This window comes from Hyposmocoma kahamanoa, unplaced genomic scaffold (assembly GCF_003589595.1).
Source record: "Hyposmocoma kahamanoa isolate Upper Pololo Valley unplaced genomic scaffold, ASM358959v1 122, whole genome shotgun sequence".
In the NCBI taxonomy this organism is placed as follows: domain Eukaryota; kingdom Metazoa; phylum Arthropoda; class Insecta; order Lepidoptera; family Cosmopterigidae; genus Hyposmocoma; species Hyposmocoma kahamanoa.
In genome coordinates this window covers 94,973-122,502 of record NW_020653424.1, presented here as the reverse complement: position 1 = coordinate 122,502, position 27,530 = coordinate 94,973, and the positions used below count along the sequence as shown (strand labels likewise).

General features: G+C 44.4%; 1 protein-coding gene across 1 annotated transcript; it reads right to left on the bottom strand.

Moving 5' to 3' along the window:
- Positions 1–2,199: 2,199 nt before the first annotated feature.
- On the bottom strand, positions 2,200–23,651 carry LOC113240197 (transcription factor BCFI-like). Its single transcript, XM_026477445.1, has 7 exons — positions 23,549–23,651; positions 22,641–23,067; positions 12,298–12,631; positions 12,162–12,225; positions 3,357–3,571; positions 2,748–2,912; positions 2,200–2,669 (listed from the first exon to the last, which is right to left on the bottom strand). Exons 1-7 carry the CDS (start codon positions 23,649–23,651, stop codon positions 2,343–2,345), a joined length of 1,635 nt encoding a protein of 544 aa, XP_026333230.1. The 3' UTR covers positions 2,200–2,342.
- Positions 23,652–27,530: the final 3,879 nt, after the last annotated feature.

The following is a 27,530-nucleotide window of genomic DNA, read 5'->3' as shown; positions in this document are numbered from 1 at the left end:
CATGGCATGGTAATCGTTCGGCCACAGAGGCAGTTGTTGAGTTCCTACCCATATATATAAGTAAGAAGAAGTAAAAAAAAGCATGTACCTACCTATGCCCACCTCAAGATGGAATATTGACTCCGTAGAGCTTCTTGTCGTGCAAGGCGGAGTAGAGAGAGGGAAGGTCGCCCGTGCGCTGGACTGACTGAATAACATGTGCAGTGGACGATCCTTTGCACGAGCTCGGCTCCAGAGTGTCGGCCATCAGAGTGAGACGAGCCACATCAGCTCCTGACAAACACACTCCGCGATGACCACAAGCGCCCCGTCAAGATTCATTCAAGATTTTAGATAAGAAACCAACCTATTTACCTGTCGGCCAGCCGTTTCAATTATACATACGACAAACTAAACGAAAGTAAATCATTGCAAAGTGAAAAACCAAGACCGAATTGCCCCAAAACTGAAACGGCATAAAATTTCCAGCATCCTAATGTAGCAATGTTGAATAAACTATGGAATGATTTCTTTCTCAATACCTAAATTAATAAAAACTGAATCAAAGTCAGAATTTAAATAATTAACGTTATCATAGACGACTATGACGTACGTACTTATTTGTGAGTGTCTTACAACTCAATGAAGATTAAAAGAATCCAATGATGCCTGAGACACCAAAACGAGTACAGGCTCCAAGCGAGCCAAAGGAGCTGGCATACATACAAACACCCGAAATATATTACTCTTGGAGCAGTCGGATATAACTGCACTCCGGATGTGTATTTTGGCTTAATAAAACAAAGACAGTTTTTAATTATTATTAGGTATTTTGTGTCATTTATTAAAAGTGTACTTCAATTTGTTTATATACATATACAGCGAGATATAAATTATTTCTAAAACGCGCGCAACAAGCGCATCGCCGTCGCGACGTCGTCATGTCGCGTCGTCGTCGTTGCGTTGTCGCTGCGCAGCATAACGTCACATAATAGCTAGTGGCTAACTATGCTTCAATATTTGGCGTAACTCAATTATTTATTTATTTATATAAAAACATGATATAATAACATTCAATAACCTCCACTAAATGAGCAATTTTACAATAAAATTCGAAAAAATGTCTAAAGTATTTTCTTAAAACGTAATTAACATGGAAAATTATTTCAAAATATGCAGTCGATTTAATATCTATAAAAGTATAATAGAATTATGACATTTACAATGTAAAACGTGTATAAATTCAGTCCGCTGCAGCGCGAGACGGACTTCGCGGCGTTCGTGCGCCGCTCTTCAGTGCCGCGACGCGTCGGACATGTCATTGTGCGCAGCGCGCGCACAAGGCGACTCTTAGCAGCGATGCCAGCTTCAATAATTTTGTACGAAAAATGTGTATAGGTTTATGCACTTTTATTTTCTTTTGTTGATTTTTTGAATTCGAAAGTGAAATTAATAAATACATTAAATAAATAAATTAGTTAATTGCGGAAAACGCGCATCGCTGCTGAAAGTCGCCGCGTGTAACCGCTCTAAGGCGCCGCGCATACGCGTGTTGGATACGAGCAACCGGCAATTAGTGAATATACTATTCTCATAGAATCGATAATTATGAAATCGACAATCAACACGAGACATACGTTTGCACGGCGCCTAATATATAAATATTCGCTAAATGTCCTCCACTCGGTACCGCCACACGCAGCAATTTTCACTGAACGATTACTAACTACATATATAACTACATATATGTTACAGATCTTTGGAAGTAACATTTTCAAGGTGATACATTTAATATAATTTGTTTGCTTAAAGTTCTCAATGAAATATAAAGTAAAAATCGTTGTGCGCTAGAGAGGCTTCGCAGATCTGTATTAGGTATTACACGGTGCAACACAATAGTCATTACTTTTTGCTATAATTATAGCATTATGACACTATTTACGACACGCTACGGAATGTATTACAAAGTCATGGAGCAAACGAAACACGATTAAAACTACATGTGTACTTTTGTAAACTATTTAAGGCACTTCAACGACAGCGAGCTCTTAACTAAAGTGTGACTACCTAGTCGTATTATACTTAGTTTTTATTACAATAGGAATGCAACACGCTAGGAATGCTGACAGCAGTCTCATCGAAGTATTTGGTAACAGACGGCGCGCCGCCCGCGCCCCGCGCGCCCGCGAGGCCGACGGCGCGGGTGCGGGGCGCGGCGGCGCCGCCGGCGGGTAGGTACATATATTTGGTCAACTAGCTACGACTCGGCGGTCGATCGCCCTCGACAAACGCACTAGCCTACTTAACAGCTAACTTAAGCGACTGAGATTCTCCGTGTTCGTCCGCGGCCGAGCCCGGCGCGCTCAGCTGCCCAGGGACACGACGGTGGGCCGGTCCAGGCGCTCGGAGGGCTCGGCGCCCGCGCGCCGGAAGTCGGCGTCGTCGAACAGCGCGTGCGGCAGCGCGTGCGCGTGCGCGTGCGCGTGCGCGTGCGCGTGCGCCGGCGGCGGCTCCTCCAGCTTCAGCGCGTGCGCGAAGCAGGGCCCGGCGCGCGCCGCGTCGCCCGCGAAGGCCGCGTCGTCGAAGGCGCGCGCCGGGAACTCCAGCTTGGCCGCGGCGTGCGGCGACGGCGCGCCCTTGGCCAGGCCGCGCACCGCCTTCAGGCTGTTCTTGGGCTTGCGCTTCCGCGTCTGCGAGGCGAGGGGCGAGGGGCGTGAGGCGGCGCGCGGGGCGCGGGGCGCCGGCCGCCTCCGCGCCCGGGCACTTACCTGGATGGAGTCCTTCTTCATGGCCAGCGGCCGGTTGATGTTGTGCAGCTTGTAGTACAGGCCGCAGGCGTTGCACACCGTCTCCCCGTGCGCGTTGCGCCGCCACAGCGACGTGGTGGTGGTGTGGCAGTTGCTGCACGACATGCCGGGCTTGCGCGAGCTCAACTGCAACACGGGCCGTCGTCAGCGGCGGACGGACCGCCGGGCGACGCGGGGCGCCAGCGCCGGCGGAATCGTCGCGTGCCACGCTAAGCTCGCGCATTCGAACGGTTAGACGAAGCGGGGAACGTTAGTAAGCGAGAGGGTCAGGGATAGTCCGCCGCGGACGGAGAGGGCGGGGTGCACGTACCCCTTTCTTCTGTTTGTAGTCAGTGAAGGGCGGCACGGGCAGCGGCGCCGGCGACTGCGCGTGCGCGTGCTGCGTCGCGAGCCCGTTATACAGGAGACCCTTGAAGAAATCCGCGCCCGGCGGCGGCGCTCCCTCCACGGCCACTGCAAGAACAAGTTGTGTGAGAGCGAGGCCCCGAGGCCCTGGCCGGCGACGGGCGCGGATCTCTCGCGGCGGACGGACGGGCGGAGGGACCGCGCGGGTTAGGGGACAGTGCGTACGTCGTGGGTCGGCGCGGCGTGGGGGGGCGCGGCTGCGCGCTGACGTACCAGCCGCCGCGGCTGCTTCAGCGGCCGGTTCATGCCATTCATCTTGTTGTAGAGGCCGCAAGCGTTGCACAGGTAGTGGCCCGTGCCGTCGCGTCGCCAGAGCGGCGTGTGGATGGCGCCGCAGTTGACGCACTCGCGGCCCTCCGTGAAAAACTCCGCCACGTCGACTGCGCAAACACCACGTTACTGTCGCGCGCCCTCGTCGGCCTCGCGCCGCCCTGCCCGCCCTCGGCACAGGCTGGACTACTCCAATCACCTACTACTCAACTAGCCTTTTCTATAAGTAGATACCCTGTCTGTCTTTCATATTGTGTGCTTCATTAAATTTAAGCGACTTTCTACGAAACATTAACTTGAGCATCGCGTTGACTCCAAACGTTTCTACATAATTATGCACTTGGATTTTTTTATAAAAAATAAATGCGCATGTCACCTCCATCTCACCGGATGGAAAGTGAGATGAGGTGGACGATAATGCCTATTCACTCTGGCCTTTAAAAGGTCCTAGTCCTAGCATTCGGGAAATAAGTCCGCAAGTAAGGAAACCCACTCTCCTGCCGCTCGCTATAAATGTGGAAGCGAAACGCTTCGCGCGAATCCTGGGAATACCCACAACATAGGGATGGAACCGCAGCCCACGTCTAGTCCCCCGATAATGGAAAGGGGAAGGCGGAATTAAATTATGCAATTCAATCGCACACTCTCCGTAAATCCTGTAGAATACCAGTAAGCAGACAATTTTACGACGGCGTTCAAGACTCTACAGCTTCCCCTCTACTGAATCCGTGTCACCTACATGCCTTTTGGCACGCTTGTCAATTGGATCCAAGGTGGCCCGTTGGTATTTAGCAGAGCCATCACACAAGTGGTAGCAGTACTCCATGCACTACCGGATTTGTCCTTGGTACAGCTGAAGTACTGGCCCGGTGTGAAGTAACGCCTCACTCTGGAAAGGATGCCAAGCTTTCCTGGCTGCATTTTTGGCCATGGATTCTACTGGATGTATCTGCCAAAGTTCACATTGGACGACAGGTCCATGCCAAGTTACTGGAGACGGTCAACTATCGGTATGAATATAATATCACGAAAAGTCGGAGTCAAGTGAAAGGGACTCCGTTTTGTGAAGAATAGATACGTCTGCTTTTTGGTAGCGTGAAATTTGACTATAGGATATATCTAGCGCCATTATATAGTAAAATTTAATAACATTAATAAAAAGGGATATATGTGTAAATAGTTTTACTGAAACGAGTGGCATTATTGCCGAGCCGAGACCAGCGAGACTGTCACGCCAAACGTGTCGCGAAGGCAAGGGCGGGGACGCTCGAAGAAGTGCACAGATAGGTACGATGCGCGGGCGCGACCTTGGCATTGACGGCTCCATTGAGGGCCGCTGCTGAGTCGGCTATGCGCCCGCGCCACGCACGTGACCGCCCGCTCGTGGACACGTCGCGATGAGGTCACGCTCTCATCATTATCGCGAACAGGCACAAACGTACATTTCTTTGTTTTATTTTTTTTCTCTCAGAGAAAAGTTTAAGGAGGCTGGTATCATGACTGTGGCATCACAGTACATTTACTCAAATATTTTATATGCCCGTAAAACATACATAATTTCATTAAGAAAGAAGACATCCATAATATTAACCTTAGAACTAAGTCCAAACTCATGGTAACACGATTTCGTTTAACTAAGGTAAACAATTATTTTATGGGGAACTGTGTCTATACGCTTTTACAATAAAATTTCAGAGTACCTATTTATTAATATTACCATTTCCTAACTTACATTAAAAGTATTTTAATTGGAAAGTCATATTGAAAATTATAGACTACGTAGATATTAGATAAAGATGTATGGAAAGACAACACGGCACAAACATGACAAAAGACACTAATCAAAATTCCACACAAATTTGATTCAAATTGTATTCCATGGCATTTAAGTTTTTTGCAAACAGCAATCCCTGGGGTTTCTTGCTCGTCCTTCTCCGGGAAGTCAGCACAATGAACGAGCAGTAGCTTAAAAATGACGATTGATTGATGATTTTCAAGTGTAAAAATGTTACCTATGGAATAAATGATTATTTAACAGTGACTTTGAAATATCGATCGAAAGACAAGTAACGCAGGAGCCTGGGCTTATTCTAGTATTCGTGTCACTCTGTCGAATGGTTTTGTTTCTAAAGCTAAATATCCAAAAATTAAATAACTAACTTTTCGATTATATTAAGAATGGAGGTTTACAATAATTTAAAATTAGTCGATGAAATAAAAGGTCAAAGGTCAAAAATTATTTTTTTTATCCTTGGTTCCATGCGAAATATAAATTAAACATAACCGCAAAAAAAAACAGCAGAATTAAAATAATAAATGATAGTCCAACACTGTTACATAATTAGATAGAATACATTTTTGAACACCATTATGCAGCCCTGTGTAACAGTTTCAATCCTTTATAGGTAACACGCTTTTCTTCGACATTATCTTATTTTCTATAGGATATGACAGCGAGGCCTTTGACAGGATTGCTCACGGGACACTCTTGAATACGTTTACCGGAACCAGAGAGAACTTCGGTGATTTAAGTAGTTATGTACTACTATAGGCACACAGACCACAAAAGATCTGCAGGATTGCTAGGAGGTATTTCTAACCATCATTAATAATAGCTTCTACCATGGGGAACCCAACATACAAAAAAAATATTTATCCACAGCAAAGGAAAAATGACATACGTCGGATTACGTCAAATATGTTTTTTACTGCATCGTATAGATAACGAAGTAGTACACTCCACTTTAATTCGTGGCACTCTATCAACATGTTGCCTGAGCTGTAGCCAAAAATAAAAACCTGCACAGCACAGGTTTTTTAGTTTCGTGCGAAAAAATAATTATGTAATGTTGCTGTTACAATGTTACCATTGAATATAAGCATGACTTAATTTTTTTATTTTGTCTTCGAATATACATATTATGGAATAAACCGTAAAAAATGTGGTGTGTACAATAAATAAATAAACAAATATACAGCACGTACAACAAAGGCGTATCTTAAAGGGCAATTGAAATTCGTAAATATGAGCCAATATCGAAGTAAGTAACATTACAACGGCTATCAAATCCTAAAATCGGAAGCAATACAGAGATTTATTAATTTATACCTTAAATATAATATTAATCGTAGAATACTGGCGTAATGTGGTTTTTGATGTATAATTTATAAAGGTGGCCTATAATAATAAATAAAGGCGTATAAAGGTGGTTTTAGTTATGCCTCAATGTACATACTGCCTTTCTTCCAGCAGTGCGAATGTACAGAATGTACGGCTTTTTTGGACCATAACTTGCAGGTAATTGTTTTCAGTAACTTGGCCAGGTCAGCAAGATCACGAGCATCTCGAAAGTTGCAATTATTAATTTCGAATATCAAATCCTGCTTTTGTGCATTCTATTTTTGCAGATGATATGTAAATAAACAAGTCAATTGGTCAGCATGGGTGCGGCGCCTTACAAAAGCATTTCAGTAGTCGGAACCAAGATAAGTTATGAAAAAGCTTGTATTGAATCCCTCAAATGTTCGCAAAAGGCTTACAAATGCAAAACTTGCCCCATTTTTACATACGACCTACTCGCATTGGAATTTTATTCGTCACACTGCTATCACGGAATTTCCAACAAGAAAAACACTACACATTTCGTAGGTACCTACTGTCCTCACGTTAGCAGTCATCTAGAGCTTGCGCCATTTTGGGATCCTTCTTATTTATTATACCTTATGTCATAATAATACAAAGTGTAGATGTGTGCCTACCCATAGGTACACTTCGCGTACTGATCAAATTCAACAGAAAAATGTACTTTGTCTTATTCTCGCTTCAAGAACTTTGAAGGAAACGACGACTGTTTGGGTTTCCGGTGTGCAAGAGACGCCTTCATTCGCGTTCCGTTTCGTCGCGATATCACTGACTGATGTCATATTCCTTTGGAAAATCTTAATCAAAAATTTATATTTCATAGGCAAACAAAGTACACATAAAACCGTCATACTGATTAAACTCTACTGCTCGTTCATAAGGCAGACTTCCCCGAGAAGAATGAGCAAGAAACTCTAGGGGTTGCTCTTTGTAAATATACATTTGAATACATTTATCATTACAATATTTAATTTAAACCACTTAGATCGAGAATACCTGAAAGAGCTAAAGAAACAGGTCGCTACCACGGATTTTTGTCATCCAAATACGCAGAAACTGTATAATAATTAAGGTTTAGTACCTATAAAGTTTTTGTTTCACAATAGTTTCGTAAATGGCAAATTTTGTATATCAACCGGAATCTTATTATAGAAGTGTGTACATTGCCCCTTAAATGCATTTGAGACTTTTTAAGAAGACGACTGTCAACAACAGCAAGTTTATTTTTACTCCTCGTATTAATGTTACGTCTGTCACTATTTTTCATTAAATAGAAAATTATATTTTTCTTAACATAAAAATAACATTTTCATAAATGTACTGTGACATTAGTATAAGACAGTTAATCTCCTTAAACTTGTCCCTCATAGACAATCTGGGGCCCAGATTGTAAATTGCTCTAATCACACGTTTCTGCAGGACAAAGAGAAAAGATGAATCAAGTCTTGATCTATATTACCAGTCTTATAAATACTATTATTTATAAGATTGGTAAAACTCCCATGAGTCGTTTACTAAAATTTAAAGTCAGTTACACGTATCGCGGAGAGAGTGAAATTACCGGGCGTCGGCGCCGGCGCCGCGCGGTGCGGGTCGGCCGCGGCCGCGCGTGGCTCGGCGACTAATTGCGGGCGGCGTGTCCGGTTACCACAGCCGGGTGTCATTACCCGGACATGTTATTACGCATATAGCGGGACACGGCCATGTGCGTCGCCCCCTACACCATTCGTGCTCCATCCACGTGTACCCAATGTTTTCAGCAACCGATGCACAGTTCACTGTGACCAAATAGGCACACCTCGAACTACCTTAGCCAGCCAGACTTTGGGCAACCGCGGTCATTTGTCATGACTCTTTCGCGCCGTCACGTTATGTCGTTACAAAATAAATGAGGTGACAAAGTTAAAGTTGTGAGGCTCGGTGGATGGAGATTCGGTAGCAATAGTTGGGTCGGTACTCTCCTTAATAATGATGGAATCGACGACTGAGGAGAGGGACAACGTAAGAACACCAAGTGGTGCTAAAAGCCTAATTTGATTACAGAGGATCCCACTGCCGCGGCGATAAGTGGAGGGCTCGCGCCATCGAGTAAACAAAGGATGCGGCGCGGGTCATTGCGGCGCGTCCGGCGTTTTTTGTGGCCGCTTTGTTTGCGGCGCGGCGGACGCCCGTGTTTGCGCCCGCGCACGTGCCTTATCCGATACCATTTACGGAATGCGATTTTAATGCGCTTAAAAGGGAAACACTTAGTTTTAAATGGAGACATGGCTTTTTGTAAACCTAAGCGCGATGTCTGTCTACGATGCGACGCGAGATAAGTCCCGACCCGTCTCTGAATAGTGAACGCTGAACTATGTTATAGCATTTGTAATATCTACTTATATATATATATATATATATATATCAATATGTAAAACAAATGGCTAACCATGTTCTTTTTATTTTTAATCGTGTTTTTGCAAAGATTCATTGAGTGTTTGCGCCAGCGCTGCCGCTGCACTTCGGGTGTGGGCGAAGGTGCTCTTTATTAATATTAAACATCTCGTATCGATTCAGAGTATTATTGAGGAATCGTAAACTGAAATTATAACTGTTTTGTCAAGTGTGACTAGTTTATGATTCAAAGAAAGGCTATTAATATTTGATGGGCTACAAAATTTAAATGAAGCGAGCTTGATACACTGCGAGGACAGATGAAGGTTAAGTGGCGCTGAAAAAACGCGTGCGGGCGCGGTGGGGCGCGGGGGGGCGCGGTGGGGCGCGGGGCTGCGTTATCACTTCTAACATGATTTATCACAAAATATGCTTCGAGGCTGCCGGGAGACTGGGGGGGAGGGGCTGGGGCATGCGCGGCGGGCTACATGGCGGGGCTATCGCGGATGACCCCTCACAAAAAACTGTTGCCACTTGCTGCCGACTGACGACTGACTGGGAGCAAACGACTCCACCTTATAATTACACTGCCATTCATAGTAATTATATTGTACAATGTAGTTACTGGAATAACAAATGAGGGTGGTATGTCTCTGCCCACTTCTCGCACGAATGTAGGTATGTGCACATTGATTCCTGGTCGTGGTCCATTCCACTAAAAGGTGATACCAGTCGACAATCACACGTGATTCAGAAAACAGAAAGTAAAAAAATTAAAAACTGTAATACAATACATTATATTTTGGACTATGATTGTAATTGTATGATGTGCGTGGCCGCTTATAGCACCCCATAACGATAGCTGATGATATTACGGTAGTATGTACATTAGCCTAAAAAAGGAGCGTGACTTAACCCCCTCACGAGGTAAGCGTCACAAGGTGACATTGCAGGTGTAATCGAATAAATATCGTCCGGGATACACGTGCTGCATCTATACCACCCGGCCTATATCCTCTAATAACCACTGAATCGGCCGTTGACGGATGTGCACGGCCTGCAGAAGCAGGGCCGTTGGTAGCTCTTCCCTGTTGTTGGCGACTCGTTTCCTTGCCGGGGATCATGATAATAATGGATCCGACCTTATTTGTGCGGCACCTCACGTGTTTATCGTCGCGACAAGGTCACGCGCAAGCTCGCATCGCAACTCCAAATAGCGTCGCTTTCGTGTATTACAACACGTAGGTACGTGTGTATGTCGGCTGTTTATTTTCATGAGCTCTATCGAACTACCTATAGGTAGGCACTGTTCGCTCGCTCATGGCCAATGTAGCGTCATTATGTGCCAGTCGTCCATTCTGAGAACTGGGCTAAACTTCGGCTTTCTTCCGGCCGAGCCGTGACTCAGCGCAGCGCTGGCTTAACTTATCCGCGTTTTTCATTACAATAATGAACGTAGGAACCTGATTATGCTCAAATTAACGTTAACGCCTAAGCACTGTACACAGTATTCACTCCAGCAAAGCCAAGAGTCAGTGCCCGTCGAAACTCACACGTGTTTCAAAAAACAGATAGAGAAAAAGAAAAAAAAACGCAATTGCAATGTGTAACCATTTGTAGTCTCCTATGACCCGTTTGCTTTTGAGGGTCTTTGTATACTATCCAATTCAATTAATTTATATTGTTATGTTGTGTAATAAAGGGTTTTTCAACAAGAACTTTGTTTTGTAAATCAAAATAAAATAATAAATTTAGATGACTATGATTAAATTTTTTATTGTGTTAAAAAAATAGTAAGGTTTGGCAATTATGAATGAAGAATGATATCTGACAAATGTCCACCACGACCACAGTTACAGATGTCGATTCTTTCGTCAAAGTTTTTAATCACTTTTTGACCAAATGGTGGGTCTATTTCGTTAATAACTTCACGAATTTTGAGTTTTAAGGCTGCAATCGATTCGATTGGCCCCGTATAGACTCAGTCTTAAACAGAACCCCATAAAAAATAATCCAGCGGTGTTAAATCACATGATCGAGCTGGCCACTTAACGGCTGAATTTCGTGAAATTATGCGATCGGGAAATTAGGTTTGCAATGAATTAATTGTTTTGGTGGCTGTGTGACTTATCGCACCGTCTTGTTGAAACCACATGTTTGTTAGTGATGTCCATATCATCAATAAGAGGCAAAAGTGAGTAGTTAACTCTAGTATACTCTCTCGATAGCGTAATCCATTGACCGTAACCGCATTTCCAGCCGAATTTTCGAAAAAAGCCCAAACGGCCCATTGTCAACGGCACAAGTCACACAGCCACCGAAAATTTTTTCACCACTTTGTCCAAAAGCGATCAAAAACTTTGATGAAAGAATCGTGATCTGTAACTGTGGTCGTGATAGACATTTATCAGAAATCATTCTTCATTCATAATTGCCAAACCTTACTTTTCTAATACATACAATAAAAATATGAATCATTGTCATATAAATTTATTGTTTTATTTTGATTTACAAAACAAAGTTCTTGTTGAAAAACCCTTTATAAAATAGTAATAATTTTTATTAAAAAATAGGAACTGACTGCAAACATTTGCTTAACTTTTTATTTTAAAAAAACCGACCTCAAAAATTTGCTCATCGGCTTTTTCATTGGAGTTACATCTATTTGCCAAGTTTTATTGGAATCGGTTAACGGAAAGTGCGCGAAACCGGATTGAGCCCTCTTTCTAGCAAAAAAGAATCATCAAAATCGGTTCAGAAATGTAGGAGTAAATACAGTCGAATTGACAACATCCTCCTTTTTTAAAGTCGGTTAAAAACGAACTTTATCGCTTTAAACTCAAACATCAGATTTATGTTAGAGCGATGAGGCAACTTTTTTAAACGCCTTCTAGTATATAAGAAATCAGTTTAGAATGCATCATTGTACAGACGTGACTTAAGGTGAATAGCAAATGAATCCGAAAACAAACGTAGACTTTGTTTTAATATTTGGTGCAATTAAGTGCATGCTTATTTAGTCTAATGTAATTTGCACTATTGCGATATGATTAGGTAGGGTACTTTTCCCCCGCCCGCCGCCTTCAGGCGAACAACCAACAATTTGTTTAGATAGGTTTATTTATTTATTATATCTTTTACTACTACGATCGGTTGGTGTGGGTGTGTAATGGGAATGCACTTACTGGCTGACAGACTGGCGGCGGCCGAGAGCTGCGTGCGCCGACTGCCGTCGAGGCTCCACACGTCCTGCAACATCACAACGCGAGCGTTGGAAGCACGCTTTTCCAGTACTATCAGCAGGAGGACGAGCGGACTCACCTGATGCGGGTACGAAGTGGCGGCGAGTGCCGGCGAGCCGTACACGGTCGAGGGCCGGCTCGTTGCGCAGGGAAAGGCGCCTCCGAAGCGAGTGTTGAAGGCCGGCAGCGCGCCGCCGACGCCGCCGGCGGGCGTCGCATCGCCGCAGCCCGCGGCTTCTGCCTCCGCGTATTCGTCCGCCAGCCCCACGCCCGGCGGGGCGCCCCCTCCGTACGTAGGCGACGCGCCTGCGCTCGACGGCCACATCTGCGGCTGATGCGGCAGCTCGCCGCCGGCGCTGAAGTACGACCCGCCACCGTAGCAGCGCCCGTACGCGGTGCCGCCGCCTCCACCTCTGCAACGGAACACTCGGGCCGGTTACATGCTGAGCAGAAAGATGATGAGAATGTACTCAAATTGTTGATTATCGGTTGCTGTTTCGGTATTACAAAGCAAAAAGGCATCTGTTTCTGCACAAGAAAGGGGAGGTACTTAGAGCAGTAGGTAGAAGCGCTCCTTGTGAATGAGTTCACAAGGTTCAGGGAAGTACCTTACCTATTTCTGCCGCCAAGCAGACCATTACTTCGTTCCGGCTTTCAAAGGTAAGGGTGCTGGAGAAATTACAAGCACAGTCCCATGTGCTTGTAATTTCTTGTGTCAACTTATGTCTCAGGGTGCAGTGGCAACGCTCCTCAGATCTTTGCGGTTTAAAGCTCTGAGTGGTACTGCAACTGTTATTATTTATTATTATTATTATTATTTCGTCTCGTCACTTGGCATTATAAAAAAACTTTCTTTTTAATTTAAAAATCACTCGGATTCATAATGTTCTTGGATTCGGTTTCAGTTCTTACTGATTTTGACTTTCTGTGAAGATTATGGAAGCTCGCAAATTGGAGCAGCGTGGCAGGCGGCGGCTAATGGCTCGGAACGTCTCGGAAGTAGGCAGCGTGTTATCGCTCGCGCCCTCCCCCCGCGCGCCGCCCGCACCCGCGCCGGGCCTCGACCCGCTTGCATGCATTACCATTACCAACTGCCCCGCGCCCCCGCGACCCCGTGCCCAGCCGCTTCGTCCTTACGCGCAACGTGCAGATCGCGAGAGCAGCTACAGTTAGGAAGCCGCCACCTCGACACCTGCCTCGCAGAGTCACTTTGCTCCAGTTACAAATCCTTACATTACGAGAAGTGCTTAACGGTAAAAGCTAAGTTAGTTTCTGGAAAAACTGCCACTGTTACCACAGTACACACGCAACAGCTAGTGCACGGACCGAAACGGTGCGTTACTGTGAAGTTGCTCGCCCGCATGCGATTCGCGGGCGAACGCGCATCACACGACTTGCGGGCGGACGCGCACGTGTCGCGCTGATGCACTCGCTGTCTCTATGTTGCTTATTCAAAAAAAACGACAAAGTGGTCGGCTTTCCTTCCCCAGCACACCGATCGCATCGCGGCGTAGTTCGTTTATTTGCACTCTGTCGACATAATCCGGCACCGGAACGCTAATAGCCTATACAAACGACTCGTTTGAGGACACTTAAGTCGTCACTCAACACGACAAAAAATATGGAAAACAAATTTGAGAAAGAGCCGAGGGTCCTCGAGACGTGTAAAATAGCGCGTTAGAGAAACCGACACAAAAACGACAACGACGAGTGCAAACAGCCGCGTAGCGCCTCACCTGCGCCCGGCCGCGGTCTCTCTCTTTGCGGGCCTTCCAAATGTCGCGCTCTTCTGGCCATCACCATCGCCAGCGCCGCCGTCGCCGCTGGTGCAGGACAGCGGTCGCGGCGCTCGGCGCGCTGATTATTCACGCCAATGGAATTTTCCTTATTTTATTAAATTGGTCGTCGTAAGCAAAATAACGTTTTATTGTTGGAGGAAAATTTTAATATACCTATAGATGCTAATTATACCGCTAAACAATCCGAATCTCGTACGTTAAAAACAATACGAAAAACATATAGGTGCATAACATCGGCTACAGTCGCGCGCTGCGCGGCGCTGCGTTGTGGCGTGGTGTCGATAGTCACCGCGACGTAACTTATACCTACCTGCATAACAGAGAATTCTTCATTCGACATGGTGACTTTGACTTCATTGTAGCTCGTACTAATTGTGTACACGGCGATCCGCGCTTGGCACGCTGACTGAACACACTTGACGTGCATTCTGGCTTATTGGTTTTCATCAAGAAACCTACTTATTCAGAATGCAGTTGTTAAGTGCAGCGCAGGCGCAGGTCTTAGGTCTCTCGACCTTCGCTGGTTTTTATACTTTCCGGTGCGGCCGCGAAGCTCCTAAGCACACATCGCAGAAAAAAAACCTCAAGTCTCGATCGAGCCCTGTATGTATTTGCACAACCAATCGACTCCACCTCGAGGGTTTGTTTGAGCCGAGTTTTAGTGTGGTTGCCATAAATTAATTCCAATCCACGGGTCGTTAAACAGTTTATTGTTTTCCTGGAGTCGGGCTCGGCGCGGGAGTGTGCGCGCTCGCCGCCGCTGCCGCTGCTGCGGTGTGCGCAGTTACATTAGTAGGTTAACGTCGCCCCTTCCCCCGCGCCTCTCACTGCTGCTACACAGGAAGTAGGTGTACGCATTACTCATTCGCAGAAACCGCGCACTGAGCACGCACTCTGCACTCGAGGCTAACTCACGCTGCGACGACCCACAACTAATAGCTGAAGTAGTTCAGCGTACAACATTTCAGCTCCAGCTGGTCGAGAACTAGGAGACTCATTTCATCGCAACGAAAAGGTCAAGCCATGACCATGTTTACATGCTGGTTGTAATTTAACAAATGCGGGCGCGGAACAAAAGCTTAGGTTGCATTAGCTGAGCTTTCACTGTAGCGGCTCACGGCAACCCCTATCCCTCGGTGTTATCCTTACCTTGAAATACCTATTCTGTATTTAAAAATTCGGAGGTCTAAAAGTACGTTTCATAAATGTATGGGATTTGCAATTCTTGAACTGAGCGTCAGATAGACTGTAAACTTGGGTGGTTGTTCTCCAGATGGCAAACTGACTGTCACTGCTTTCAGATACTGAAAGTACATAAATAGTAAAGGGACCCCTTCAAGATCTAGGAGTCTTGGTCTACTGTTGACACGAACATCGGCAATGATGGGTCTGTGAGAATATACCGTGCCGTATACCCCTTCCAATGCACCCTTTCCCGAGTGCATTCTCTATCCCCAGGCAGTGCTGGCTTCGTTTGAATTTAGCTCTGAAGTGTTGGTAATGATACGAAGATGAGTAAAAGTCACAGTAAAATTATAATTATTGTAACTCTTTGGTAAATCACTGAAAAAGATTAAGATTTAATTTTACTTCCAAGAGTGTGATCAGCCATTAATTGCTTATATTGGCACTCTTAATTATGTCTGTTGTCATATATTGTCGACTTGTGTGTTTGTTTTCCTTAATGTAACCTTTACCAAAAACTGGGACGTGTAAAAAATTTTAGTGTTGCGTAAATAAGTTTTAAAAATAATGTTTAGTGTAGAATGTTTTTAACAACTGTACCGGTTTGTATTGGCTTCCATTATTCATTCAGCAATAACACTTTTGTTTTCAATAGTCGCTCTTCGCGGTATTCTTTTTAATAAACTGTCGGTACGCTAACGGTGTAACTTTAACTTAGCCGCCAAAATAAAGAAATAACACATATCAAAAGCTCTACATACATTTAAGTTTTCGTGGTTATTCACTAAACGTTTGCAGGTTGCGTGACACTATACGGGTTCTTATAATTTTCCATTTGTATTTTGAAACGCTACACGCCCCGAGTAACTCGTAGGTTGATTTAAGAAAGAAGTAAACTCGTAACTGGATCCTGCAACTTGTTGTGGTTGACTCTACATATCGTGTGGCAGAGAGCACGACGCGACAATGGTCGGCCAACACGATGGCTTATTAAGTTCTAATTGCGCAGCGGAAGGCAGAGTGGGAACGATGATGAGACAGCGGCTCGCGTTACAATAACATAGCACGAGCTCAGATTCTGCTCGAGAGGAGTAGGGGGGGCGCGGGGGGGACGGGACGGGTGCTGGCTCAGCATCGCGGCGCGGCGTATCAATGTCGCCGCGTGACGTCACGCCCCATTCATTCACCGAGCGCTTTCTCTGTTTTCCTCTTCTTATCATACTCCATTCCATCGCCAGTTTGAATGCGTTATGCAATGTCTATCGCAGTTCGTAGCGCTTCAAACGGAAAACCCGCGGTGGCCACATTGCGCGTGGCCGAGCATTCGAACAACAATCCCACATTTCTCCCGCAAACATCTAGGGAGATACCTAATTATGTAGCGACTGTACCTAATTCTTGTTTTGTCTATACATCTATGTATAGGTAATAAGAACTTACTTAGAACTTTAAACTGTTTTACTATTATTTGTTATATTCGTCTATGATAGTAGACGCTGTGAACCACAACTAGATTTTGATTTTTTCAAATTATTTACAATTTTTTAGTCATTCGAGTCGTGTGAGCATAATTTTCATTACTTTACGAACGGAAGTTAAAAATTAATTCAAATTTAACTTGTGCGCAATAAGGGTTAAAGAGATAACTATAATACTGAAGATTATTGTAATTAAGTTGGCTCTACCTTTATAAAATAATAGCAAGCGAGTGTGGCAAATTTATCTGAATGACAATTAAAAATAAGCCGCGGTTGTGTAAACAATGGCTGTTATTGTAAACGGGCACTCGCGCGCGGGGTGCGCCTCGCCAACGCCCTCTGCCTCCAAGTCCAACAACATACACATATGTATAGGTATTTGGATTCTTTTGGCCGAGCAGCATCAGCACTCTCATAACGGGGTAATTCTTAGACGACTACAATCTCAATCCCGATATAAGTATTCTACGTATATTTGCTTTTTTGTGCTATGTCGCCAGCCGTCGGTTTCCTGCACGTCGCAAATGTACTGTAGCACCAAAACTTTAAAAAAGGCGGAGCGCTGTTAAAGTTAATTAATTACCATTGTGTGTTGCGGCACCGGTTCTCGGAATCATTATGAATATCATTTACGGTACCGTTCGTTCAACTCTTCGACAGGTCGGGAAAATTAAACGACAATCAACAAATGGATAAATCGTTTAGAGTCACCGCACAGTACACTCCACGCCACACTCCGGTATTTCATTGCTTAACATGGCGATGGTGTACAGATACGCACATACTGTGACACTTGTCTCCCGCCGGTACAGGTAGGGATCATGGCCCTCCACTTATTACGCGCCTTCGCCTTTTCTTTTCTCTTAGTGTTTTCATAAAAGCTCGTTTAGGGTAAAACCAGGATAGGTGACCCACTCTTTGAAAGGGCCTCCTAATTTAAAAATGATTAGCATGAATACTTAATATTTGCTAATTTAAAAAAATACATAGGGCGCACTATATGGATACGGAAATGACCACTTACATAAACAATATTTAAAAAGTGATTACAACATTTGAAAATGGAACTCTTTGGCTGTAGAATATAGTTTGTTTCACCTGACTGTCGCTTGTATTTATAATGTGGCGTCATTTTATAAATTAGTTGTCTTCATCACCTTGGATTTAACTCTTAAAAATTTTCGTAGTATGATTGTCTATGACTTTAAGCGTAACTTAACAGCTCAGCGGAGCTTCGCTCGGCTTCAAACTGCTTTTGGCGATGAAGCACCACAGAAGATGACTATTTATAGCTAGTTTGCACAATTCAAACGCGATCGTGTGAATCTCAGTGACGAATTTCGTGATGGTCGCCCGTCCACTGCTATCAAAAACAAAAACATCGATGCTGTGCGCCGTATGATCAAAACAGACTGGCATGTGATATACCATGAGATTCGGGCATCTTTAGGCGTAGGCATGAGTCAAATACAATCAATACTACACAAACTTTTGGGTGTGAAAAAGCTGTGCTCTCGGTGGATCCCACACAATTTGACTGAGGCTCAAAAAACGGATCGCGTCACTTGGTGCAATGCCATGCTTACCAGATTCAACGAAGGGGCGTCAAATTTGGTATGGGACATAGTAACAGGTGACGAAACATGGATTTATAGTTACGATCCCAAAACAAAGCAGCAATCGAGCGTATGGGTCTTTCGAGATGAGCCGAAACCAACCAAAGTGGCGCGCGTGCAAAGTGCTTCTAAGCGGATGATTACGTCTTTTTTTAATAAAGCTGGACACGTGGCCACTGTTGCTTTGGAGAATCGTTGTACCGTGAATAGTGATTGGTACACGACCATTTTGTTAGCCGGAAGTTATTGACAAACTCCGTAAAAATAACCGTAAATACCGTACCAACTTGCACCACAATAATGCCAGTTCTCACACGGCCAGACGGACAAATGAATTTTTGAAGGTGAGCAAGGTTGACCTTATGAGGCATCCCGCGTACAGTACCGACCTGGCATCTTGTGAGTTTTATTTATTTCCAAAAATTAAGAACCAGTTTCGCGGTCAATGATTTTCATCACCTGAAGAGGCTGTCGAAGAGTATGAAAAATATGTTTCAGAGATTGTCACGGAGGAGTGGCATAAATGTTCTCAAAATTGGTTCATTCGTATGAAAAAGTACATTAACGCTAACGGAGAATATTTTGAGAAACAATAACTTTATTTCTGACCATTTATAGTATTTTTTTTATTGATTCCGGAAACTTATAGTGCGCCTCACGTATAACTAGTTTAATCTTTTATATTACATTGAGATTTCGTTCTATTGATCTACCATTTACTGATTTTGAAGAAATTGACTTTTGGCAAACCTATTTTGAATAGACGCACAGATAGACGCCACACGATGAAAATACTAAGAAGGATAGATAGATTCATAATAAAATGTTTTATTTGTAATCTTTAATATATTGTATGTATACATATTATATATCTAATAATAAATATACATATTTAAAATTACTACCTACTTCACTACCTATTTCTGTAGGCATCAAAACACTTTTTACAAATTTTTTTGTTTCAAATTTGTCTTTTCGGTACTTCTACTTACTTTTAAACTACTTACTTTTAAATTTTTATTGAATTGATATTCAATTATTTTTATGTGAAATTACTCCACTAATTTGTTCACGAATCCGGCCGGGTCGAAGGAATTTTTTCTGAGTGTACTTTCATTTACTTGTCTTCGTCACTAAAATAATGTATTTCTTTTATTTTCTTTTCCTAACTCTCTCGTCTTGTTATTTGCACCTAAGGATACCTCTACCGCGCAAAATCGAGGCGACTATTCTTTTTGATATGGATAAACGCACTTTTATTATTAAACAAAACTATATACAAAAGAGCTATTACTGACACCTAGTTATGCAGTTGATGAACCAGTGTATTGTTGTAATAAAAATAAAACGGAATTTGTTATAACTTACAAAGTAACGCGAGAGTAAATACTTGCGTCTGAAATGTTGAACCACTTGTCGCGTTCGTCGCGGAGGTAAACACATACACAAGCTAAACGCGTCTATTCCACACGAAGCCCTGCAGGGGATTTGATTAGTGTTGTCTATACTCTTTATTTATACTAATTATTCTTTGTTGCAATTTTGGGAAGTTAGAGGAGGCACCTGAGGTAGGTACTGCGGCATCTGGTCAAGAGCTGTACACGATGTTTCCCCATGTTGTCATCCATTAGTTCTATGAATGTATGCTGATATTCCACTAACGTCAAACCTTTCCCTAAGACTAAACCATCTAAATATTCCCTTTCGTATCCTTTTCGAAAAATCATCTTTTTCATTTATAAAATATTCTTACGACTTTTTCGTTTCTCGCCGAGAGTTCCACCACAAACATGACGCAACCGTCTGGTTTCTACAGCATTCACCTTACATATTCTTCCTTTTTCTCCTCCCAAATTTTGAATTAATGAATAAAAAGCCGAGCACTCCTTTTTCGACTGCCACTACCATGGCAAGTGTGCAGAGCTCAATTACATGATTCCAGGCTATCGTTCTTCGTTCATTCACACTTATCATCTGTTCGCATTTTACCCAAATTCGCGACTTTTTCACTCGTTCTAGACGTCAATGTAATTTCGCATTGGTCCCTTCATCTTCAATCACCATTACGTTCATCTTATTGACATATACATATATCCATTTGCTGCACGATGCACGCACACTCTTACCAATTATTGCAGCTGTTCCACTAACGAGGCATGATTGCTGACATAAAGAAGGCATTTGACAAATCACTCGATTAATTCTTTATCCATTTTAAATATCATCACATCATAATAAATGTAACTTTATATATATAGAATTCGTTACATTTTCGTTCTTCACATTTATCTACGAATGTTGCTCAATCAGAGCCGAACACAATGGAGCAACCACAGTGGGTGGAATGCGACGCCGTCTGTCGCCCGTTGTCCGCTCCAGCGGCACGTACCGACGACGCCGCGCACGTGATTGCGCCTACGCATCAGTCCACTACGTGGAAAACTGTTTTCACACGAACTCGACGCAATCGAAACACATGTTTTTAAATTACACATTTTGAAATGATCCCTGGCAAAGTTTTCATGTAGCTTATACATCCACAAAACATACGGCATCGTGGTCACAGAACCATTTTCTATTTGTGGAAAATGGTACGTGCGTCGCGATGGTAACGTACAGCTATCCGCGCTACAAATAAAGGTTCTTGCTGCCTTGCGGTGAACCTCATGTGTTTATATCTACTTCGCAATTATCATTTATTGCGAGCGAGAATATTAGTTACCTGTCGACCGATTACTATTTTTCGAGATTATTTAAAAATTAAGTGGTAGCCATGTGGCTAGTTTATTTTTCTAAAAACTAATTTCACGGATCAAAAACAGGCAGTTTATATGAAATTTATGAATGAATATTAGTACGTATAAGAGTACGTATTCACGTATACCTCATCTTCAAACAAATAGGTTCCGAATGAAATGTCACCTAATACATTTATTTTACCGATGATTTGTACACAACCTATACGAGCTGTACTGCGTTAACGTTTGGATACATAGATTTCCTGCATTTGTTGGTTTATCACCTACGAAAGATGCGAGTGAAGCGTTCCCTGCATACCCCAACCGGAAAAGGTTGAGGAAAAATATTTTTTTTTAAAGCGAAATTTCAAGTTCGTTCGTACAAATCGGGCATTTGTGGGTAATAATTTAAGGTTTCCGTTACTTCTTTTGAAAATGGAATATTTGTGTGTACATTCAAAGCAGATGTGCGAAGCGCAGTCAGGTGAAGGCACCAGTGACAGTGGCAACGACGGGTTGGGTTCAAGAACCTTCGCGGCGCTAATGGCGCCCGCGGCCGGCGGCGACTAATACGTCGGCTCGTTACGCCGACGCCGTTGACGTCGTCTACTTCACGGAGCAGATACAGACGTCTATTTATTTTATTTTTGGCCAAGCCATGTACGGCTTTTGTATATATATATATATGGTCACTGGAGCGAATTGCAAAAGCCGCGTAAGATGAGAAATACCGCCCCGGCCTATGATGATAATGTATGTACTTAAATAACTTCATTGGTCAGAAATCGATCTTCCCACTGCTCCTTCCTGTCCGTCTCTATCTCCTCCTCCGATCCCTCCAAGCAGCTTAGGTTATTGGGAACTGAGATGTTGTTTTTCGGCGTCGGGAAGTGAGGTGCCTTACCTTAAAGTAAGGAGGGTGCTGTACGTGCACCCGTGGCGACTCACCTTAGGCCATGCAAACGGGCTGATCTGGGATCAGGATTTGACTGAGTAGGTCTCTGTGCGAGCTAGCTTACACAAGTCGTAGTGCCCTTCCCGTATAACCAAAAAGTTGACAGGGAGGGTCACTATAAATAAAACTTATATACAAAAGATATAGGAGCTATCCGTCTCTATCATTCTACCTCGTACCTTGTCAAAATGTTCGCGGTATTTACCAATTTAGTCTCCAGTGGTAATCGGAGGTGATTGTTGCCGTATCCGAGTTTATTTATTTGGACTACGATTTAACTGGGACAGAGCCTTTCACGACTATTGATATCTATTTTGTATTTGCTGTTCAATAATGATTGCCTATTAGGAACGAAACTCAAAATCACAGAGCACGACTTTGACACCTAGCACAACGGTATCCGTTTTGGAAACCAGCGATCAGCAGATCTACTGAAGGCAAAAGACCAACACACGTTTCGACAAAAGGAAAATAAACAATACCAATATAATTTAGTGAGTTTCGGAAACGAGAAATTGTTACACGAGATACAGTAGTTTATTTGTGTAGCCGCTACGTCGAGGCGTCAGTTTGGAAAAGTCGCGTTTCTGATGAAACCTTCCCAAGCGGAGGAGGGCGAAACGGTGCAACAAAAGTAGGCAAAGCACTCACTGGTCGGCGTGGTGGTGGTGGTCGTGCGAGTACGGCGGCGGCGGCGCGTACTCGTAGTGCAGGCGGTAGTCGTCGCGGCGCTCGGGGCTGGGGCTGAGGTCGGGGCTGCGGCCGCGCAGGTAGGCGCCGTCGGTGCAGCCGGGCGCGGCCAGCGCGGGCGCGGGCGCCGGCTTGAACAGCGCGTCCTCGAGGTGCGCGTAGGCCTGCATGTCGCGCGCGTGTGGCGCGAGCGGCGCGGGGCCCGCCGCCGGCCGCAGCTCCTGGTAGCTGCGCGAGTGGGACGGCGACAGGTCGCTCGGGTGCGGGTGGGCGTAGCCGAACGCCGGCAGGGGGGGCGGGCTGTCCTCGCGGCCCCCCTCCGCGTCCGCCGCGGCGCCCTCGCCCTCCGCGCCCTCCGCCTCCGCCTCGCCGCACTCCGCCTCGCCCTCTGCGCACACACAGCCGCGAGTTACCCACCGCCACCGCTCTCGCCCGCTATTGGCGCGCACTCGCCGTGGTCGCGTCGTTTTATTTGTGTCGCCTCGGGCATTTACTGATAGATAGCGAGCGGTGGACGGTGGATCGGATCCCACTCGATATTATTCGATTGTTGACAATGCTAGTCGACGCCCCGGCTCTACACTCGCCCGGTGCGGTGGGGACGGAGTGAGCCGATGACAGTCCAACGAGCCGAATAGAACGGACTAAAATTAGATAATTGCTTTGTTGCCGTTTGTTTACTCATTAAGTTAATGGGTGAAATAACAGCGACCTCATTAGCCATTAAGGCTCGTCAGTAGATTATTGTTTAAATATTAAAAGCAACACTACTTCTAATTACTAAACTACTTCATGGTGTCAACAACTAATTGTAATTTATTTCAAAATATCGCACAAATAATATGACATAAATATCTGACAATTCTTACCTTTCGGACGGCGATTGTTGTTGATCTCAGCGATGAACGCTTCCAATTCGAACGGCTCCTGCTTAGTCCAACCGGCGCCGGCGCGCCACGCCTCGTGCAGCATCATGTGTCGCGCACTAACAGACTAACTCTACTAACCGGCCTTTTTTCCAACGAGCACGTCCGCGCACGTCGCTTGCTCAGCCGCGACTGCCGCGCCGCCCGCGCAACGACTGAAGCTCACGGTCTCCCCCGCGAACCGCCGCGTGACGTCACGCAAATCCCAGCCCGCCCCTAACAATTGCATCTACATACAGTATTATAGTGTAGTAGAGAATATAATTATATTACCCGCGATACTATTATTTCAGTTGTACTTGAACTTGACTTGTGCCGGACTTCTGGACGCGATTTGCCCTTCTGCCACTGCTGTAACCGTTTCGAAAGACCACACACTTTAGACGAACTTCTAAATTTTTTATTATACTAAGTGACGGGGCAAACAAGTCGTGCCTGATGGTAAGCGACACGCCTGTCTATAACAGTTGTAGTGCGACGCAGAGCTTTAAATCTCAAAGATCTGAGAGGCACTACCATTGCGCCCGTCACTCTGAGACATACGTTGAAAAGTCCCATGTACCTGTAATTTCATCAAAATGTAGAGGTGTTAATCATTCGGCTGTTCTCTACCGAGACTAAACTTTACCGTTTCTTGACTAACTTACAGAATTACCCATTGACATCGCTTCATTTTGAGGGCGCGATAAATAAAGTAACCGTAAACGACGAAGGGATGTACATAGTCCGCGTTTAATACATAGGAAGACAAAGGCAGCAGCTAGCCAGACTGATTGACGAAAGTTTGAAAAGTTTCTGCCGAGGACCCAATACGAATTAATGGGAATGTTCTCATATGAAGGTGAAATAGGTGACTTTGACTTGACTTGACTCCGTTGGATCCAATCCAACAAACGCGGCCATGGGCGCGATGCGCAAATACACACATCAAAAGTGTATAAGGACAGTCACGTTTTTGCTAATTACTGAAAATTAGGTTTCTCGATGATTTGTTTTTCAACACGAGTGGATTTTTTTGGTCAATTTAAGTTTGAAATTTAAATTATAAAATTGACCAAATATAAACCATCGGTTAAAAAATATCCTTGTACACTTTTAGATGTACCTATATATTTTAAAAACATTTAATTTGAAAGACGGTTGTTGTTAAAAATCCAACAGATCTCTCCGAAACCACACAATAAATACAAGTGACGTTTTAACGAGGAGATAAAACGTGTCGACATTACGTTTTCTCGTTTTCTCATTATTTATTTGAACCACAAGTTTAACATTAACAAATTGTTCAATTAGGTATTTTGAGATCATTGCCGAGTCTTGCATCTGTATTAACCGTGTTTGTGTGCGACCGCGTGTGTTGTATACAAGCAACACAATCTGGCGGCGATACGGCGGCGGCGATAAGGGCGGCAGGAGCGCAGACGCGGCGGCGGGCGGTGCTGCTGCGATCAGCTGACGCTATCGGCAGCATCACTATCGCGCGTAGTACGCCGCCGTCGCTGCCGGCGTCTCGCACAGATAAGCGCTATCACCACGTGGGCGCTTATCGCCACCATCTCCCGACCTACACGCCGCCGCGGTTGCGCGCCTGCACTCTGCCCACCCCGCACCGTCTCAGTCGCCAATTTGCCCACGTCCTGCGGCTGTATTGTACGAGCACATGCAATTCGTGGCTATTCGTTAATGTTCAATAGTATTAATAAGTCTTACATGGTGTGGTATCTTCTGGTTCTCCTGTGGCTTTTGTTTCTTGAAACGCCTTTAGCTTGCTTACCGCAGAAATTGAAAGGTAAGCACCTTTCAGTTTCTGTGGTAAGCACCTATAGAGAAACAGTTCTCTCCGGCGCTTGCGCTCACATGTCGACCGCGACGTTGGCGCAGCGGCGCGAATAGGTACGACATAAATGTTTCCTTGAAATAGTCGGCTGATGATATTTTCTAATAAAATAATTTGTTGATGTGTAGAATCCTTGCAGGCGCCAGTGACACTGATCACTGGTTTTGCTCTTTTAATTCTACGTTTTATGGCTTTGCTGAGCATAAGTATTTCATCGAGACTAAAAGAATGCAAAAAAGAAGACATGAGTAAATCATTCGCTGCATCTGTAGCCATCATCAGAGTCAGTACATTTACAGCTTCTGTGAAATGCGCGAACAAATCACCTCGCGCGGTAGTTCCTCCGGGAACCGACAAATTATCGCGTTAGCGGTAAAAGTGCTGTAAATCGAGCCCGAACTCAGTTTTTCAATATTCCGAGTATCAGCACGCATGTCACACTAGCATTGTAAAAAAACCTGTGGTGTTGTGACAGCGCGACGCCCCGCTGCGCGCGCGCACGAGCGCAGCCCCGCAGTGAAAGCAAATAACCCTGCTCGCCCCAGGCCCCTGCATGTCACAACAATGAACAACGTCACAATATTTCGCCAAAAAGTTAACCAGCTGCGTAAATGTAATTACAAACAACAAATTAGTAACGTGAGAACGTAACCAGGCTGACGTTCACTTTAACAAATGCGTGAAATTGAACGCTGCAGAAGTCGCAGACTCTATAGCTAATGAGGTTTTCGCGGAAGTCCTCGGCCGTGGGAGCCGCTGCACTTCCCTCAAACCGTGCTATTTATTTCTATATACGGCAGAGCCTTCACCTTCACCTTCTAACGCTAATCAGGTCCTTCCTGCTCGAAACAAAACACTATCACTTAAAACCTTTCAAATTTGGGAACAATAAACCCTGAAATGTATAATTGCATCATTTCCTTGTCAACAATAATATGCGCACTTAGGCAGATAATCGCGACCCTCTATTGAAGGCTAGCTGACTAACAGCGACGGAATGCGTGGGGTAGCGCCCGCGCAGCCTTCCGCTAATCTGTGCTTTATGGCCCTCGGCTTTGTCTCGTCAGTCGGCGGAATGCGCCGCGAGCTGGCCACCGCACGTCTAGCGGCTGGCGACGGCAGCGGCGTGCGTCACCAGCCTGCACCACTTGTGCTATCCCGCCTCAACTATAAACAAATGGTACCTACGTTTACATTTTGTTGAAGCTTCCTAAGAATAGAGTTAACAGAATTCCGATAAACTTAATCTGAAGTTACCTCGTTACATGCGGCGACTGTATTGTTTTCAATGGTTTAAGTACATTCAATGTAGATAATATGAGATCATGGATGTTTTACATTCATATCCCCGGCATTAGAATATTGTAGCTCTACTACTCTACACCGCAACTGGTTGCACCTAACCGTTGGGGATGTCGAAGATTTAAGCCAGAAGTATAGGCTCTCGTCGTTGCCAATCTCACCAATAGTAAGTGGACATGTACACAAGGATGCAAGACCTTTGCGTAGAAGATGCCTGTTACTTATGTGTGTGTACATCAAAGATGTCCCGGTTGTAACTTTCGGGAAATACAGAAGTCGTAATGGAATTGCTCTCCTCACTTGCCTACTAATTAAAGTGTTGCTTACTTTAACTTGAATTTTGTATTAAGTGAAATTATTATTATTAGAATATAGATACCCGCGTTCGATCAAATAATGATCAAATATGATCGACATCGAGTAGGTATATAACCAGAAGTAGAGACGAAATGTCATTTAATTTGTTTGAAAACAATTCTATCAAATCATTACGGGTACAACTGCGCTCCGATTGGCGAGCCCGAATTCGAAACAATTGACGGGTGTCGTCAATTGTTTCACTTCAAATAGGCCAGTTTTACTTGAGCTTTGCTATAATGGAAGAAAATTGGAAAGTTACCTTCTCGTATTTAATATTTAATTGTCGATGAAATGTAATTCTGTTTGTTTTATAATTACACATTTCGCTGTTTTTCCCACACCACTAAATGGAACAGCCCCCCATTGTTAGAGATATTATCTTTATTACAATAAATACAGAATATTTTTGGAATATACGCAGACGTA

Bases quoted from the DNA above. Each gene is read 5' to 3' on its own strand.
- LOC113240197 (XM_026477445.1), bottom strand. From the start codon at position 23,651: ATGCTGCACGAGGCGTGGCGCGCCGGCGCCGGTTGGACTAAGCAGGAG. The intron at 12,632-22,640 runs GTGAGTGCTTTG...GTTCCGTTGCAG, and splicing joins CACCACCACCACGCCGACCA to AGGTGGAGGCGGCGGCACCG. The intron at 3,572-12,161 runs GTAAGTGCATTC...GTGTTTGCGCAG, and splicing joins CGCCGCCAGTCTGTCAGCCA to TCGACGTGGCGGAGTTTTTC.